The 20,490-nt window shown below is 35.8% G+C and overlaps 1 protein-coding gene across 2 annotated transcripts in view; it reads left to right on the forward strand.

Annotated features, from left to right (window-relative positions):
• NCKAP5 (NCK associated protein 5) overlaps positions 1-20,490 on the forward strand; it is a 606,853-nt gene that overhangs the window by 424,248 nt on the left and 162,115 nt on the right. For both annotated transcript variants that reach the window (XM_032215483.1, XM_032215475.1), the window contains 2 exons: positions 12,860-12,928; positions 17,622-17,660. In XM_032215483.1, coding sequence (XP_032071374.1) covers positions 12,860-12,928; positions 17,622-17,660 — 108 coding nt within the window. The remainder of the gene's footprint in view (positions 1-12,859; positions 12,929-17,621; positions 17,661-20,490) is intronic.

Raw genomic sequence — 20,490 nt, forward strand, 5'->3', positions numbered from 1 at the left:
ACATTTATCAATTTGTTTTTAACCAGGAATGTTTATAGGCTAGCTCTTAAAACAACTATCAATATTCCACATCTGATAGACTCATGATGTCATAACGGAGACAGCATAGTGAACATGAATATTAAGAATCGCTGATTATTTAAATTAAGCTGCAAATTTAAAAAAAATACAATTTTACCTTTTCCGGCTTTTTTGATAGGTGAAATGCTCTGCTGGTGATTTAATATATTCTAATGGTTGCTTTATCATCCTTAGGGGATGCTTTCCCAATTCATTTCCTGTTACAAAACGTCAAATAAATGCTTATGATTTGCTCTACAATCAACAGGGAATATAGTCCTGAAACTTGCATAGACAGCATAAAATCAATTTGGTTGTTATTTAAAGCCCCTAGGATAAAATTGCCTGCACATTTTCTATAAGCAAATATATGCACTATTAGCTGTAAGACTCTCATTTTCTTATTTCTTAATTGTGTGTTTAAGGAATATATCAAACTGAGGGAAAAATAATATGAAAACAGCTTGCTGATCAGGAAGAATCAGCCAAAATATCAGACCTAAATTACTGCTGTGCCAGAATGCAGATGAGTCACTAGTTGAGTAATTTCAAATAAATTTTCAGACTTAAAATGTAGATGCATCAATTTTGCTTTATAAAATTGTGCATAATATAGTAGAGATTTCAGGGTAAAAAATCACTTAATTTGTGCTTCAAAGCATTCCATGTTATATATTCAGAATGTGTGTTCTTTCTCAAAGCTAGTTTTAAATACTAGATATAATTGGGAAAAGAAAAGCTAAAGGAATATCTGTTGAAACAGAATAAACCAAATAGAAATTAACAGCAAAAAAATTTTTAGGTTCCATAATGCAGACATGTTTAACATATCCCATCCTTTTGGAAGTCTTAAAAACAAAGTTTATTTGATTTAAATATCCACTTTCTAAAACTGTACTGTTTTCAAAGTTTGATTATTTTACACTGCATACCATTCTGTAAAGGTAGTTTTTAAAATGTCCTGTCTGTCCTAATGCTGACCTTAATGGTAGGAGTACTACACTGATTAGAAATGAAAATAGTTTTTATTAGCGATATGTAATTTAGCATGGTTAAAAAAACCATGCTTTGCAAGGTTTGGGGATGCATATCAAGCACTTCTTGTTGAAACATTAGAGTAGGTTCATCTTTCTCCAGCTTCTGCAGGTTATCAAGCAATCACAGAAACCACATGCCCCTTTTTTGGCTTTCCATTATTGTTTTATAATCCTAAATGTATCTACTGAAAAGGCTACCAACTCCACTGAGATTTATTGCCTTGCCATTGAATATATAAATGCAAGTTTAGCTTCCTTAAAAACAAAAAACCTGAATAAAAATAGGTTAGTCTTTGTTTTGGAATATTTTTTAATCTTTAACTAAGCAGAAGTAATTATAAAAAATGTTATAAAATACTGATTTATACCTTAAAATCAATAACTTATGCACAATTTTGGAAATCTACACCATACCGTCGGAAGATGCCATAATTAAAAAGATCTATGAATGTGCAGAAATGGACAGAATGATGGGTTGGCTGAGGGACAAAGGAGAAACAGAACATTATCTTAGCTGGAATCTATGGTATATGTGGGCGACAAGGAGAACAGCAGGGACTTAAAACGGGGAAAGTTAAATAGCAGTTGTTAACAATGGGAACTAAAAGTGAACGTGGGTATTGTAATAGATCCCTGAACTTTGTAACAAGAAGATGCTGCTTAGAGACTAAACAATGAGGAAGGGGAAAAAAGTTGGGCTGTGAATGACTGTCACCGCGGGGGTGGGGGGGTGGGGTTGTATGTTTAAAATTGTATTTGTATTTGTATGTTTTAGTCTTTAAAAAATGTATAACCAATAAAGATTATTTTTAAAAAAAAAACAATCTGGGGATGTGCTCAATCAACAATGGTCAAATTCTGTTTTCCCCCTGTCTTTGATTAATTACCTCTTTGTTTTTACCAGCTCTTTGGGGATTTTTGTTGTATACCGGACATATAAGGGGAGCATAGTGGTACTCAGTGAAATAACGAAGAGCTATCCAGAATAATTTTCACGGTTATAGGTATTATGGTGTTGTTGTATTTGGGTCTTTTCCCGTGTAAGATTGTAGATTTCCCGTGTAATCATACATTGGAAAAGACCTGAATACAAGAAGACCAGCATATATATGTATAGTCTATAGTCTATAGTATATAGTATGTGTGTGTGTGTGTGTGTGTGTATCTGTATCTGTGTCTGTCTGTGTCTGTCTGTGTCTGTGTCTCTGTGTCTGTCTGTGTCTCTGTATTTTGTGTTACATTTTACTGATAAAGAAATAAAGGGAGATTAGTATAGATCTATTTCAAGCTATTTAGCTCTCATCAGCTAGCCATACCCTTCTGGGATTCGAACTTGGGCTGCTTGCCTATTAGGCAGTTTTATATTAACCTCTAAGCCACAAGTTCTCACTTTATCAGCTGAACCAGGGGGAAGATTAAGTGTTGTTTTTCTTCTGTCAGATCACCTAGTCTACCCAAACATGGGAGGGAGCATACTGCTTCCCTTTCGCCTTTCAGCCCCAATCCAGGAGCCTTTCAGACAGACAAACCATTTTGTGTTGCATTTTACTGATAAAGAAATATGTATATATGACTGTAAGGTGGTGAACGGATAAAAATAACAATAGCAGCCCTGGTCCCTTTTTAAAACAATGTCATCTGATAGGACCCAGCCAGCCTATGTTTCTGTCATGGTGCCCATCTTATGAAATCATATCTCCCAAGAGGTTTGAGCCACCCCCAACATCCTCTGAATGGTTCTCTTTAAAGGAAAATTAGTACAACATATTGTTGCAAAATCACAATATCTCTGCTGTAGCAGCACATATTGGTTCATCCTTTGATTAGAAGACAGATTGCATCTTTCCGACAAACATTCCTTGACATCTGGAACAATATCACATTTCCAATTTCTCAATATGATTATTGTAGCTACCCCTTTCGTCAATAAGCAGCCAAATCTCAAAATTATGGTGTATAGCTTTCAGCATAGAAAATCTGATGCCCTTCATTTTAGATACATTCTTTGGAAAGACTATTCCCCCTAATATAATTTTAAAAGCCCTCCTCTTGCAAGAAATAAATATTTCCTCCCGGCCTCCCTCCTGTTTTTTTTTTTGTTGTTTTTTTTTTTGTTTGTTTTTTTTGCCTTCAAGTCACCCTTGACTCCTGATCACTGCCTGGATTAGTTCCTACAGGATTTTTTGGGGGGCAGAATTTTAATAGTTTACTCATGCCTCCTTCCTAGGACTGAGAGAGAATGACTGGCCAAAGTCACCAAACCGGATTTCATGCCTAAAGCAGGATTAGAATTCACAGTCTTCTGGTTTCTAGTCTGATGCCTTAAGTACTAGACTGGCTCTCAAGAAGAATCTATGACATATTCAGTGAAGAAGATGAAGTTTTAAGATATATTACTGTAGAACATTATCTTTACATCTATTTATTATTAAATAAAAATACATTTAATAATATTTCATATCCCTTTCACATTCCAATTTAGTATCTCCAACCTAAGAATGTAAAAGGATTAAATATAATATGCTTACCTACAGGCTGCATAATAAACAAACCTCTTTCAAAAGCAAGGAATATTTAAATTACAAATAAGTATATGCATTATATACGAATACAGAAAATTATGAGATTAATACTAGCAGAGACTATAAAAGCTGTAACCGAATGTAACTAATATACAACTAACATTCTTCCCACCAAAAGGAATTAAACCAATGACAATAAACAAGACATAAATTGACTTCCATAGAGAGCTAATTCACCATCTCAAGTTCCCCCTTCTCTTCCATCCTTTCTTTTGTTGTTGTAGAAACAGGAAATAAAATCAATGTTAACACTGGAACATTTGTACCTAGACTCAACAAATAGCACTGCTAGCAAGACAAACATAAAATAAAGAATTATTCCCAAAACAACATTCTTCCAAAATGACGACAATCAGTCATTGCCCTCATGCCTGGGCCGATCAGAGATGGACTGACAAAAAATAGCAGGAAATAAGAAAAAAACTTAGTAGATTTCTTTTTAGCCAAAACCTTAGCCAAAGGAAATTCCGTCATCAAGAAGATCTGTATCTCAGGAATATCACTGAATACTTGGAATTTATATTCCTTATACCTAAATGAAGTATCCTCACTCAAAACCACAACATGAGCAGCAGCCCTGGAAAATTTGACAGTAATGTAAGGAGCGTTCTTCGGGATCCTCAAATGTGATTTAACCCAATAAGCATCCTACTGTATATTTCCACATCCATTCCTGGAGGCAATGAAAGTGTCTCTTGCAAGTATTTTTCCAGCAAATCAGACAAAGTTTCTGTATTTTGTATACTTGTAGGAAGATGCCTTATCTTTAGGTTTCTGGGTGGGTTAACACTCCATGTAGTTTAAACAAAACTTTATCATAGAGATCTAAGTTCTTTTCTTGCTTTTCCATTGTAAATTCAGCTATCTTCTGTCTAGATTCATGAGAACAATTTACTGTGTTCACATTTTCCACTCCTCTTTCAACTCATCAATTTGTGTTTTCATGATTTTTATCCTTTTCATATGTTCACATTGCCATCCAGAGTAGTAATATTTTTTAATCCAGTAAGCCAATGTTTTTACAAATGTTAGTCATTTCATAAAATAATTTGCCATGATTAACCTCCATAAGAATACATATTGGTTACAATTTCTCCAACACCTGGATGTTGATTCATCCTGGAAAAGATTCTCTGTCCAAGATCAAATTAAGCCTGAAAATACAAGAGACATTTCTGCTTTAGAAAACTCAGCAACAATTTAATTTCACCATCAAGACTAATTATTCTATAGGAGAGAGACTTGGAAATCTCTTGTTTGATTTTTTTTTAACCTTTATTTTACAATGCACAGTTAACTCTTCTTCAAAATGTATGTTTAGCAAAGTTAAAAATGCAAAATAGATGTGTAAAAAAGGGTAATCAAACTTTTCTCCAATTAAAGTATTATAAAGGAACAGAATAGAACAGAATAATAGAATTGGGAAGGATCTTGGAGGTCTTCTAGTTCAACCACCTGCTCAGGCAGGAAACCTTACGCCATTTCAGACAAATGGTTGTCCAGTCTCTTCTTAAAAACTTCCTGTGTTGGAACATCCACAACTTCTGGAGGCAAATCGTTCCATTGTTTAATTGTTCTAATTGTCAGGAAATTTATCCTTAGTTCTAGGTTGCTTCTCTCCTTGATTGATGTATGCAATTCATATATCATCTTGTTCCATTTTATGAATTTAAAAGGAAGTCCAAACCTACAATATTTAATACAGCAAACACGTATTGCTTATATATTTTGTCAAAAACTTTTTCAGCATTTAAGGATAAGATTACAAATTGGTATTTTTATTCAGGTCTATTTAATCTACACCTAATCTAAGATAACCTAATATTGTCTGCTGCTTGTCAAGTTTTTATAAACCCTGCTTGATTATTTTTAATAACAAGTGATAGCACTTGCTGTAATCTTTTTGCTAGCACTGCTGTTAAGAGTTTTGTATCAATGTTAATCAGTGAGATTGAACACTGGGAATGATCTTTACCTGGTTTTAGTGTAACTGTAATATAAGCTTGATTAAATACTTCTGATAATATTCCCTTATCAAGTATCTCAGCATATAATAAATAACATTTTGGCACCAAAAATTAGGAATGCCTTTAGAAGTCGATTTTATATGGATGAATGTAATGAAATATGGGATACAGTAGGTTTAAAAAAGCATGATAGTTGTATACAGGTAGTACTCAACCTTACTCATTTAATGACCATTGAAAGGGTCGATTTTATGGCCTATAAAGTACTTCTGGCAATCATCATATGTCTCTCCCTCTCCTTTGCATTCACATGACCACTATTCAGAAGCTTGCCTACCACCTCATGTTTACAACTGGTTGCCAAACATCCTGTGATCATGTGAGCCCCATTGCAATCTTCTTTGCTGGATTCCAGAAAAAGTTACTGGGGAAGCTGACAGGGAAGCTTGCAGGTGGATGGCATGAAATCTAAAGATTTCAACTCAATTTCTGCAGGCTGCCAAAGGATTTTCTCTCTAATTCAAAGGAGCTGAAATCCTTTCCTGGGCTGTGGGAACTTTTGAGAGTGAAAGGGCTGCCTGCTGGGAGGATTTCAGCTCCTCATCCCTTCTAAGGCTTTAGGTACAATTCCAATAGTAATTATATATGAGTGAAGATACTAAAATTCTTTCAAGAACACCAATGTGCTTGTGAGTCAAGAGGCAGTGCTATCAAGACCTCTTAAAAGAGACTGGCAACAGTACTTTCGGGTTCCTTAACTGGGTGCTGTTCAGTGGAATGCAGCTCATCTTTTTAACCACAGGTTTTTTTTTTTCATTAAAAAAAATCACTTGGCTTTCTTAGATTTTAAAAATGCTAAAAGAGAAGCATCCAACCTAAACTTAAATAATGTGTGAATCTTGACTGTTCATAACTATATTCACTATATTCATAGTGAAGGACATTTCATTAAAAAAAATCACTTGGCTATCTTAGATTTTAAAAATGCTAAAAGAGAAGCATCCAACCTAAACTTAAATAATGTGTGAATCTTGATTGTTCATAACTATATTCACTATATTCATAGTGAAGGGCATTACGTGATGGGAAGATTATAAACAAAGGTATGATCCTTGGATTCCCAAGCTAGGTTTAATTTTGACTTGAAAGGTTTTTTTAGTTTGGTCTATGCCTCCAGGAAAAATGGATATTTTAGATTTGCCTTTATTCAGTTATTCTGAAACTTTAAATTGGTCCTTGTGTAATCTGTTTTGATACACACTGATAATGAAGCAGATATACATCTCTATTTCAGTCATTCACACACTAGCCAAACAGACATTTATTAATGTATTTAAAGTTTTATTTGAATCATTCTCCAGAAAGTTTCTATTGCCATACATAATTGATGAACATTTACTTTTGTGTGGCAGATCAAGAATATTTCATTTGTAACAGGAAACAAAGCTACCTTGAATTTTTTTAGCCATGCAATCATTGATTTCTTCAATTGTTGTTTAATGGAAAAGAGAAGTTTGAATAATGATGTGATATGATACAAAGACTATTTGCATTTAAGCAATCCCCTAGAACAGTGCTTCTTGAACACATGTGGACTCCCAGAATTCCCTGCCCAACCAGTTAGGTGTCCTTAATCTATTTTATTACTGAATGAGAACAGCATAGTGAGTAAATTACCAGAATTGGTTCCATTCTTCGTTTTTTTCCTGTTTTCACTGATAGTAAATTATTCATCATCTGTGTTTGCATCCAGGTGCATGTGGATAAATGAATTAGTTTAGTTTTATTGAACTTGTATGAGCTTAGAAGGATTTTCACAGCCCTCTTTCTGGCTCGTGCAATATACAGGTCCTCAATGGAAGGCAGGCTGGTAGCAATTGCTTTTTCTGCAGTTCTAACTATCTATTGAAGTCTGTATCTGTCTTGTTTGGTTGCAGTGCCAAACCAAAGATTGTTCTGACTGCAGTAAGATTGTAAGATTGCATATATAGATGGTCTAAAATCTTCATTTTATTTAGAATCCTAGTATGATTTATGTTGATTGCTTATTTAGTATTCTGTGACTATCACTGAATGTTGTATCTTATGATTTATGGCGAATGTATTTAATGATTATAATAATGATTTCTCACTTGTTGCTTACATGTACACTGAGAGGTTATGCATAAATTCCTTGTGGCCAAAGTATTTCAGCTTCAGAGACCTTGTCCACAAGGAGTCAAATTTAATTCTTTCTTGAGAGAATTCTTTATTCTTTATTGGCCAAGTGTGGTTGGAACACTTGGCCAATAAAGAATTCTCTCAAGAAAGAATTATATTGGCTCCTTGTTGACAAGGTATCTGAAGCTGAAGCTCTAATACTTTGGCCACCTGATGAGAAGAAAGGACTTATTGGAAAAGACCTTGATGTTGAGAAAGATGGAAGGCAAAAGGAGAAGGTGATAGCATAGGATGAGGTGGTTAGATAGCCTCATTGATGCAATGAACATGAATTTGGGGAAACTCGGGGGGAAAGTGGAGGATGGAGTGGAGGGAGGCTGGCATACTATAATCCAGGGAGTAATGAGGAATCAAACACAATTTAGTGACTGAACAACAAGGACAGGGTCTAAAGTAATGAATAAGACATTGTCCTGCCTAATGAACAGGTTCTTTTGGGCCTGCAACCTCAAATGAAATATATGTTGTGCTTTCTATGATGAATGATCATCAGGTCATTCTATGATCTGTGAACTGTATCTTGTGCTTCAGTGTGCAGCCAGGAAGTACCAGTGGCCTTGGAGGAGGCCAACCCTTGGAAGAAACTGGTGTGTTCCTTCATTAAGAAGTTTGTCACAATGTGACTGGTTTTTTTTTAGAGGTGGAGGTATATTTTGGTTTACAAGGATGAAATGGACATAGAGAAACAAGATAAGACAGGTGTTTGGGCTTTTTTATTTTGTTTTTCTATATACATTTATCTACAGTAAGAATTTGCAACAGGTTTTTTTTGTAAAAAGAGCCATGGTTGCGCAGTGATTAGAATGTAGTGTTGCAGGCTAAATCTGCCCTCAGTCTGGAGTTACATCCTGACCAGCTCAAGAGTGAGTCAGTCTTCCATCCTTCGGAGGTGGGTAAAATGAGGACCCAGATTGTTGGGAGCAATATGCTGACTCTGTAAACTGCTTAGAGAGAGCTGTAAAGCACTATGAAGTGGTATATAAATGTTAAGTGCTATTGTTATTGCTATTGTACCATACAATCAAGGCTTCTAGCCTGGTGTCAGGTTTCACTCCCTCCGTCTCACCAGCTTCTGGATTTATTAAGAGAGAGTAAAAAGAAAGGAATGTGTTGAATATATGAGTAGTCACCTAAATATGGATTGTTTGCTTTTTTTCCATCATCTTAACTAAACTATCTGCATTTCCTTCATTTGGGAAATAACTTTTCTCCAAATCTTCTGTCCAGTTCTTCCTTCCTCAGAAACCAAGTCTTCTCCATCAGCAATTTTTTGCTTTCCAGTCTTGGGTCCTGCATGAAGCCAGCTGTTTCCCTCCTTCCCATCTTGGTTGTTGAATGAAAATATAATCTCCCTGGGATTTCATTTCCCTTTTTCCAAAGAAGCCATTCGTGGACTTTAATTTTCCCACTCTGACCAACTGAAGTGAGAAAAGCTGGAAGAATCATTTTAGAGATTTATATGACTCTGATATCTTGAAATGATAATAAAAGTCTAAAGCACAGGTGTCAAACTTGACGTGTCATGTTGCATCACATGGTGTTTCACAACATTTTTCTTCTTCGCGGAACTGGAGTGGGCGTGGCCTGCCCGTGATGTATCCAACCTGCAGGCCACCAATTTGACACCCCTGGTCTAAAGTCTAAAAAAGAATTAAAAAAGAAAAAGTCATAAATACATGTCTGGTGAGAACGTTGAAAAACAGTAAAATTGCAGATATAGATGGTCTAATTGGAAAAGTGTTAAAATATGGGTATGGTTTGCTTACACAGTAGCTCTGTTTCTTATTTAATGTGTTTGTGAAGCTCCATGTGTGCTTGTAATTTGGAAGAATGCATTACTGTCTCCCTATAAAAAGGAAATTTAGAAAGTGAAAGGCAAAATAAAGCGTAAAGCGTGAGTGTGAAGATGTCAGGTGGAATTTTGATTGAAAGAATACTAAAAGCTATAGTGTTCAAGATTTAGGAAGTAGATTGGGTCTTTTGCTAGCCAGACTGGATTTTTGTTTTGTGGGATTTTGAAAAATGTGTGAATGTTATTGCATGCTTGTAGATTTAGAGGAAATATGATAAAATATATAGGCATGAGTTATGGCATATTTCTCATGAGTATGCAGTTGAAGGTCATCAATCAATCCAATCTGAGGGATTTATGATGGAAGGGCTTTTTCCCAGCTTCATGGTTTTTTGTTTTTGTTTTGGTATTCATGATTTTTCTGGAACAGAAAGTGCTGGCAACAATGACTCATGATCATGCCATGTCATGGATTAACTACTCTAAAGCACTCTTCAAGTAGGGCTTTTCTTAACAACCTTCCAGAAGTAGCACCTCTAATGAAGGATATGGCTATCCATGTGCTAGTCAGAACTGCCTCTTATTGCCACAACGCTCTAATATTGTGATAATTGCATTGACCGCCAGCTGTTTTTTGGATGAATATCAAGGTGTAGCTTGGAGACAAGTTATTTGAAGATTGCTTATCCCAGCTAAAACGTGCCCATCTAAGCCATGTCTGTAGAAAGGGCCTGCTGAAAGTCCTTGGAAGTAATGGATGGGCCATTTTGAGTAGTAAACACATGGTATGTGAACATGAATAGGATATTAGATGGTTAATATTTTTTTTTAAAAAATGTGACTATTTTATGTAATGTTGTATATACACAGGTGAATGCATCAGATCAAATTATGTTTCAGTGAATCAGAATTTATTTGAAAGAAAATTTTGTATCCAAAAAATTAGTCAAAAGTGTAAAGCTTAACCGTGATGGGATGTTTCAGCAAGACAGTGATCTGAAACATTCATTTAGATCAACCATAAAAGAAAGATGAATGCTTTGTAATGGCATTCGTAGTCCTCAGACTTGAATAAGATTGAAGATATGCGATGCATACAATGATACCTACAGATATTTCTGAACTAAAAGAATTCTGAAAGGAAGGGGGAGGAGTTCAAAAGCAAGAGTAGAAATAGTGAAATAACTACATAAATAGAATGAAAATTAACTATAAAAATGTTTGGGAGCTTTTTTTTTTTAATGTTACAAAAGTGTTCAAACTTTTCCGCCTACCAAACTCACTGTTCTTATTTTGAATTTGTAAACAACTTGACATTCAGAATTGCAGAGAATTGTTTAACTTTTTACCATATAAAGATTGTGGCAATTTTTGGTCACTTAAGGAGTCACTCTATGTTGGAAATGCTGGCTTAATGTTGAAGGAAATAGTAGAAGACTGATGAGAAAAGGGAATGAGAAAAAGAAATAATAGAAAACTGATGAGAAGAGGGAATGAGATGTAATCCTCCAGAATAGGAGGATTTTTCTGTATGTTATGGCACACTTTATTTACTAGTAGCAGTTTTATTCACTGAGTGCTAATGCTTATTTAATCAGATTGGGCACCATCAATATATGTCAGATAGTGGTTAATATGTTGGAATAGCTTCCAGGAAGATCCAGTTTCAATTCCAGCCTCATCCATGAAATGAACTAAGAGACTGACAAATGAGTGACCCGGCCTACCTTACATAATTGATGTGTGGAGAGATGTCCTAGATATAGGACAGAATCTGATCCCACATTTGGCTCTTAGAGGAAAGGGGGTACGTAAATGTATTGAATGAATTCTAAACCTAGCTATTATTATTTTTTGCAACATTTTTATTAAAATATACAGGAGCTTGAATGGGATTTGCACTGTATGATACTCTCGGGTTTCTTTCAGAGAAGCTTTTTGTGCTTCAGAAATGACACTGTTCTCATCATGACAGAGAAATGATTATGGTTGTTTCACCCCGTAACCTTGACCTAGCATTTTCAATGCCAGAAGAGATTTCTGCTTTTTAGAATCAGATCTGTTGGAAAAAAAGGTTGCCTTGGTTTTGTGGAGTGCCAAGATGCAGTGATTTCATGGAATTACGAATCAAACCACCTCCACTGTTCTAGTTTGTCCTGATTAATTTAGTTTTATAGTCTCGAAGGTTTCTTTGTTGTTGCTTTAATGAAAAAAGCTTATATACCTGTTCTGCTATTATTCTGAACAAAATATTGTGGATATAGAAAGAGAAATGTGTGCTGCTTTCATTGGTTTTGCAAGAACCTAAAAAGTAAAAAAAATGAAAATGAAAATATGACTGCCCTAGTGCTGCAATATCTGAATGATAAAAGGAAACCAGTTTTTATTATTGTAGATGTAAATCTGTTAATATTAAACTAAGCTTTCTGATTTAGAGAGGAAAGGCAATGCCCTTGACTCATGGTTTCCTAGCACTAAAGTTTGGAAGGCTTGAATAAAAGAAAATTGATATATCTAATATCCACTGTAGTATTTTTACTAAAGGCTGTTGTCAGTAACTGTCAAGAAGACATTACAGAGATCTGTCTGGCTCTCCTAAATTGCATGTGATTTCATAAAGTTAACAGAATTTGCGTTATTTCAGAACAACAACACATACTTGGAGGTTTTTTTTTAAAAATCCCAAAATTTACATTAGATTGTAAATAATTATCCTACACGGTTGTAAGATTATGAGATTTCATACACAATATAGGTAGTCCTTGATTTATGACCTCAATTGAGTCCAACATTTCTGTTGTTAAGCAAGACATTTGTTAAGTGCATTTTGCCCCATTTTACAACATTTTTTACCACAGTTGTTAAGTGAATTACTGCAGTTGTTAAATTAATAACACAACTGTTAAGTAAATATGGCTTCCCATTGGCTTTCCTTTCCAGAAGGTTGCAAAAGGGGATACCACAATTATCATTAATCTGAACCAGTTGCCAAGTGTCCAGATTTTGATCACATGACCTTGGGGATGGTATAATGGTCACAAGCATAAAAACAATCAAAAGTCACCTTTTTCGGTGCTGTTGTAACTTTGAACAGTTACTAAATGAACTGTCGAGGACTAGCTATATAATTAAGTTGTTATGTTCTTCACTATACCCAGTAATTAATTTATATTTTTGTTTGTGTGCTTGTGTGTCTTTCAGGCAGAAAATTCCGCACTTGCTATGGAAAATAAAAATCAGAGAGAGCAGTATGAAAGATGTCTTGATGAGGTGAGATGGATGGAATGTTGGTATTCTACTCTTTGGTTAAATGTGTCCTTCTCCCTCCCATAACAAAGCTTTCTGGCTTGCTTCTGTTGTCTTTTAATTCTCAATCTCAAGTTTTTTGTTATTATTTATATTGATTTATTTAAAATATTTATATACTGTAGCTGGCCATCTTTCAGACAACCATTCTATTATTGTAGAATGCTATATGTCTGAATCATAAATTAATTCACATAGTTTCATTTTACTTATTAGCAAATTTCTTAGGTTAACAAGAATTATTGCAAAGTAGCCATCATAGGTAGTTTGATTTGCGCACAGATTTTGCTGTATTATTTTTTTCAAGTAACAAAAGTTCTTCTACCTCAAATCTTCAGGAATCAAGGCCAACATTATGGTCTCTACTAATTAAAAATTGGAGGTCTTTGTCTATCCATGATCTAAAGAATATGAAGTAATGAAACTCCTGCTTTAGAATTGTAAAATCATGGGTTTGGGAGGGATTCTTGGGTCTTCTGATCCAATCTACTGCCCAGTACAGGCTTCTTTGGACTATCCCAGACAAATGGCACTCCTAGTTTTGTTTGAAAACCTCTAGGCACCATTAAGGAGGAATTTCATTATACCTCCTGGAGTCGCTGCTCCGTGCCCAGTGGTGGGCTGCTGCTGGTTCGGACCAGTTTGGGCAAACTGGTAGTTGCCAGTTGTGGATGGGCCTGCCCACCCGACCCGGCACTATGTTCTCCTATTTAGCCTTGTTTTTGATACTGCACACGTGCACAAGGCACACACATGAGCAAAGTGCATGCACAGAAGGCTGGGCACAGATGACACGCATGCACATTTTTTGTGCTGCGCGAGCCAGTTGTTAATTCATGTGCCACCCACCTCTGTCTGTGCCTATAGGTTTTCAAACAAAGCTTGGAAAGCCATTTGTCTGGGATGGTCCAAGGAAGCCTGGCAACTGAAAAGGTTAAAAAATCATAGGTTAGATTAATCATAATCTATTTTGCAGTAAATAGAGGAGATTATGGTAGCCAGATAAAATGATCAAATATACATTTTTCCTTGTAGTGGCCTTGGGGAAAAAATAGAATTATTCAGAAATGTTATTAACAAAGAAGAGTTGGATATTGTTTGGTAAGTGGTATAGTTTGGAAAGGATATAAGCAAATCGCCATAGAACTTTTTACCGGATAATGGTAAAGGTCATTATGAGGACACCATTTTAGAGGAGTATAACAAACAAGCCAAATGAAAAATTGAACTTTTGATCTTCACATGTTCTGACGTAGGCTTCCCGAGACAGTAAAAAGCACATACTTAGTCCCCCAAACCCTCTTTTTTTTTCAACAGCTGTGAATTATGTTCATTCACAGCCCATAATGAATCACAAATAGTTTGTAAAGAGTCAGACAGAAGTCTGCCAAAGTCTTTCAGGATAAGACTGATAAGCACCCACCTTTATCTTCCTTGAAACACTGCTAAAGACCTAATTGCCAATTAGCTTTGCAAGGCCACACAGAGCACAGAGTCAAAATGGAGCTTCAGACTTTAAATTGATCAGAACGAACAAAGTTGCTTCCTGCAAAGGCTCATGTGCCTTTGCTCCTCCTCCCATATGTCTTATGGGAGAGGCCAATTATCTTCAAGCCTTACTTCCGAGTTGCCCCTTTTGTCTTAAGTGTTCTTGCCTTCTGACAGTTCTGCGCATGTGTGCACTGGCAACAAGCTCTCCCTGTTCCTCTGCCTTGCTGATGTCGATTCTGGAGGCTCCGGAGGCAGCACATAACTCCCAGATAGCCCTGCCTCCCTCTCTGCCTCCAACGCAGAGCCCTCATCCAAGCCTTCCTTAGACTCCAGAACATTAACTTTAAGACTGGTTATGTTACCTGCATGTCTAAGAATATTATTGCCCAAGCTAAGCTCTTTGACTCCACTGTAGATGGAAAAGAATATGTTTTTTAAACCCTTGTTATATATGTTAAAATTAGGTCTTGCCTAAAGAGTATAAGGAAAACTTGGATACGACACGCGCTGGCCATGCCTGTTCCCCGTTTTAGCAAAGGGGCGAAAAGTTACAATACTTCATGTGACGAAATGTGGCACCATGGGTTTAACATCCCTCGTATAATGGAACTAGAGGTCAAATGCTGGACAGCCCTTGACATGAAGGAAAGAAGTAAGAGGGAAGAAGACACAACCAAAGATTGTGGGACCTGAGATAAGAAATAAGAAAGGAAAGATCAGATTTGTCTTTTTTTCAGAATCGCTGGCTAGATCCCATTGTGGGTAAAAAAGGAGTATTATATTTATTCACCACCTTGAGTTTCTTATAAAGTAAGAAAGGCAGAATAAAAAGCTAATAAATAAAATTATTATTTTTTTTAAAAGGACTAACTTTTTTTTTTAAGTTATCCCTGGAAACAATTGCTTTCAAATTAGTTGTAAATCTCTACTATTTCCTCCAAGGAAAAATACATAATGTACTTGAATTCAACTATAGTGTAAACAGCACCTAACTTGTTTTACTTTATAATGAGTTTTATTTATTTACTAGACAACCCTTGACCTTTTGGGTCGTTGCTTCAAAGATATTTTCTGAGCTAAAAAGAAAATAGAATTATCACAGACACGGCTGAAAATCAGTGGGAGCAGCAATGACTTCCTGTTGGCTTTCCCATTTAATTTCTTGTGGGAAGCTGACAGCATCAGAAACTTTCCTTCGTTATTGTCTTCTTTCCTTCTCACCCCCCCCCCCAATTCTCTATCAATAATAGAGAAATAAACAAGCAGCTCAAATACAGGAAATTACCATGAAAAAATAAAAAGTTTTGATTTTTATTTTAAGGTATTAACAACCTGTCACATACTACATAATACTTTGTGATATTTGTAATAATGTATTTGTTGGCATATATATTGTCTAATGCAGGGGTAGTCAACCTTTTTATACCTACCGCCCACTTTTGTATCTCTGTTAGTAGTAAAATTTTCTGACCGCCCACCGGTTCCACAGTAATGGTGATTTATAAAGTAGGGAAGTAACTTTACTTTATAAAATTTATAAAGTAGACTTACAGCAAACGCCTACCGCCCACCATGAAAGCTGGAACGCCCACTAGTGGGTGGTAGGGACCAGGTTGACTACCACTGGTCTAATGCTCTACCGTGGTGTTGTTAGGCAATTATTCAGTGATTCTATAAATAAAACCATCCCTATATCCCTCTTCCCAATATTCTAAGTATCTTCATTTGAGACACTTGGTTTATTAAAATTTGTAGAACTCCTGTAGTATTTAATCCCTCTCCTCTCTGATTACATCAGTTTGTGTTGTTTCAGTGAATATGTAGGCCCTTTACTGAACCCAAAAGTAGAGTATTAATTGTGATATTTAAAGTATTTGCTTATTTTTTAGATTTAAAAAACCCCAATATAGCATATTTCCTTTATGCCACTCCTATCTAAAAAGTTATAGTTATACTCTTGTGAGTTCTGACTACAGTTTTAATCTGTGTCTTGTATTAAATCATAGAGATAGCTATTTTATGTGACCTTTGCTGTCTGTGGTGCCTTAGGTTAGAGAACAGTTTTGGAAATGATAGGAAGGGAATCGGTCATTTTATGAGTGTGAATCATTTCAAGCATTTGACTTCTATAAAAATGTAAGTATTTAGAAAAAGGTTGAATTCCTCTCTTAAATTCTAATTCACATGAAACAAAATTTTAAAATAAAATTAGCGAGAGAAAGGGACATCTCATTTCTAAAAATCACTTTATTCAAAATAGTAAAATTTACAAAAAGCATAAGGCTTCATAACAAAATAAAATGGTAGTATATTGCTCATTAAAATATTATTAATTGCATAATAAAAATGTGATAGAATTCTATCTCTGATTTTGAATTTTAAATTTAATGATAAATAGGAACTATTTTTAATTTTAAAAAAATAAGATGAAAATACAGAAAATGACCCTAGTAGCTGAATAAAGAATTAAGTAAAATTAATTATATACATAGTCCTATAAATCAAAGTTTTGTCATTTGTTTTAACTCAACATAAAAAAGTATGGTAAAATTCTACTCTGATTGAGCTGTAGGTATTTTAATTTTCTGGAGCATGCGATGCCACCTAGCTGTCATGAACAGATGGTCTGTTTTTTGTCTTTTTTCTTTTTGGTACATTCAGGGCTGCCTTTTTCCATATGGAGGACATAAATGCTTATTTCTTCCTTTAAAGCAAGTCATTTATATATAATTTGGCTCCTGGTCAGAATTGGTTCTACCCCTTTCACTTTGCAGAGTGAAATGCCGGGTGAAATGTTGTGTTGAGGGGTCATTTTAAAAACTACCAAGTTTTTTCAATTAAAAAAATAGAATCTGTTTCTATGGAAGTTAGGAGAGTTTTATCCCCCCCCCCCTAATTATGAAAGCCAAGGTGGCGCAGTGGTTAAATGCAGCACTGCAGGCTACTGCTAGATCAGCAGGTCAGCGGTTCAAATCTCACCGGCTCAGGGTTGACTCAGCCTTCCATCCTTCCGAGGTGGGTAAAATGAGGACCCAGATTGTTGGGGGCAATATGCTGACTCTCTGTAAACCGCTTAGAGAGGCCTGAAAGGCCTATGAAGCGGTATATAAGTCCACTGCTATTGCTATGAAAAGTAATTATCAGCTATGATTTATTTCTTCTATAGGTAGCCAACCAGGTTGTACAAGCACTGCTTACTCAGAAGGTAAGTCATTTATTTTCTCTGTGGTGTAAAAAAAATACTTAACTAAAATTATAAACTTTTTTGTCCAGTAAATTGAACATGATGATATATTGCATTGAATCACTAGGCATCCCTTTGATTATTCTTCTGAGGCCATTGAATAAAGATTAAAATTTTATTTAACCAACACAAAACAGTGTCTTCCTGCTGAGAAATCCTGCGGAGTATGCAGAATGCTCTCAGCAATTGAGTAGACTTAACTTATAAGATTACTTCAAGTTAAGATGGACCTGAAATCTCATCCATATTTGGGAGTGTTACATTAAGTAAATTTACCACTGGTAAAATATAGTATTGGAATATGACCCCATTTTTGTATATACAAGGTGATGCCATTCTTACAGAATTGGAAAAACTGATTGCTTTGCTTAACATGATCATTTATACTTAGGGCTACAGAGAACCAAGTCCCTACACATTAAATGAGACATGCAGCTGTTTTTAGTTTTCTTGAATTGCACCCTGGAGATAGCCAGTTTGATTGGAGCTGCTGTGCAACATTAATTGAATTTTCTCACCTTTCTCCCAGCTTATATGTGTGTAGTCTTTTTATTTATATACTATATTTTAGTTATTATTTATGTATGATATTGAAGCTCATTTTTCTATACCAAGATATGCACTAGGGCAGTGCTTTTCAGACTTGCCAACTTTACGACTTGGCAAGTATAACCCATGATGGCTGGGGAGTTCTGGAGCTGAAGTCCGCACATCTTGAACTTGTGAAGTTTGAGAAACACGGCTCTAGGATTAAAAATCAAAACAAAACAGTGGTGGCATGAGAAGCAGCATAAAACCACAATTCCAATGTGGGTTTACCTCTTCTTGCCTAGAACAGGGAAAAGGTGGACTTACCCCTTTTCTTTGCCTGCCAAAACATTGATCCACCTTTACCTGGAGTTTTTTTTGTTTCCCAACAAGACTGAGCCTCTTCTTCTAGAAGAGGACCTTGCCACTTCTCTATGGAGATTCTTAATTATCCAGGCCATGGTTGTCCCAAAGGTGTTATTTCCAAAAGGCAATTGGCCACTTGTTTTTTTTTCTTTGAAAATGTTTCCTTCCCTACACTTTTGCATGCTATAGCTTAATCATCCATCCAATTTTTTTCCACCCAATTCTGTTCCCGTGTGAATCTGTAAAGAGCTGTGGTAGTGCAGTGGTTAGAATGTAGTACTACAGGCTAATTCTGACAACTACCAGCAATTTGAGTTTCACCGCTTCAAGGTTAGGGTTCAAGGTTGACTCAGCCCTCCCTTCTTCTGAGATGAATAAAATGAGGACCCAGATTATTGGAGGCAATATGCTGACTCTGTAAACTGCTTGGAGAGGTCTGTAAAGCACTATGAAGCACTATAAGCCTAATTACTATTGCTATTTCTAAATGCAGCAATATGTTTTGGAACTCCTGTTAGTGTGTTGGCATAATTGAAATGTTGCAGAGGGAATGGTGGTGGCAGTTTGACAAAGATAATGTGTGTCCAGTGATGGTTTCTTGGCCCACAGTTTGAAAAAAGAGTGAGAGCCTATGGCAATTTGATTGTTTTTTATTTGAAACATATAATGCAAACCTAGATAAAAGTAGTCCTCAGTGTATGACCATTTCTTTAGTGTCCATTCTAAGTTATGACTGTACTGAAAAAAGTTATGTCTGGTCTTTGCGTTTATGACCATCACGGCATCCTCATGGTCACATGATTATGATATTGGTGCTTGGCAATCATTGCATATTTAAAATGGAAACCATGCCCCATGGTCATGTAACTGCCATTTGTGACTTTCTCAGGCAGCTTCCAACCAGCAACATCAATGGAAAAGCTGGCAGGGAAGGTAGCAAGTTGTGGTCATGTGATGTTTCCACCTATTGACTGCAGAAAAATTGAGTGCAATCACATGATGCCTCACTTAATGTTTGCTCTGCTTAACTCTGACTATCCTGTCCTTTGTGGCTGTGCATTGAAACCAAACTGTGTTCCCTAAATATTCAACTAGATGGCAGAACATAGCTAATTTCAGGATGCTAAACAAGGCTTGAGCTAATTAGTATTTAGATGGGAAATCAACCAGTTTACAAGCAAGACTGGAAGAAATATCCTGGAAGAAGGCCGAGGACAAATAACTTCTTCACACTTGCCAAGAAAACTACATGGCTTTATCTATGTAATCACCATGAGTTCAGCTTCATTTGTATGATATTTCATCTATACTGTCTAAATGGTTTGCCGGTAATCAACCCAATTTCTCATGAAATGACTGTAATTGGCTAAATGATGAATTCAATTGACCATAATTAAACAAATAATATTCTATTTATACTTTATCATATCTATACCTCCCTCCCTCCTTTTTTTAACATTTTTGGATTTGGAATAACATCTCTGCTTTTTAATTATTTTTTTCTGGAACCCCCTCCAAAAGCTATGTGGTTGCACCTCTTCATCAACTCTGTGGCCATGGTTATTACGATAGTAGAAATCCATTTGGAGGGGTGCATGGCAGAGAACCTGCCCAGATCTACTTCTCAAAGCACGGAAACACCAGGCCCTTTTCAAAACGCCACCTATGGCAGATGTGTCAATGGAAATGTTGTCAGTAAATGCCTTCAGGAAATGGGATGCACTAACGCTAAGCAGTCAAGAGGATATGGGACTTTGAGTAAGGGGTTTACACAATTCTCACAGTGATTAATTTGTCTCCTTAATGCTTCGTAGATATTAGGAAGCTAAAAGATGATTTCATATTTTAACCCCATAATATCTATGAAACATTAAGGAAACAAATGAACCAGTCCCAG

This window comes from Thamnophis elegans, chromosome 1 (assembly GCF_009769535.1).
Source record: "Thamnophis elegans isolate rThaEle1 chromosome 1, rThaEle1.pri, whole genome shotgun sequence".
Classification (NCBI taxonomy): domain Eukaryota; kingdom Metazoa; phylum Chordata; class Lepidosauria; order Squamata; family Colubridae; genus Thamnophis; species Thamnophis elegans.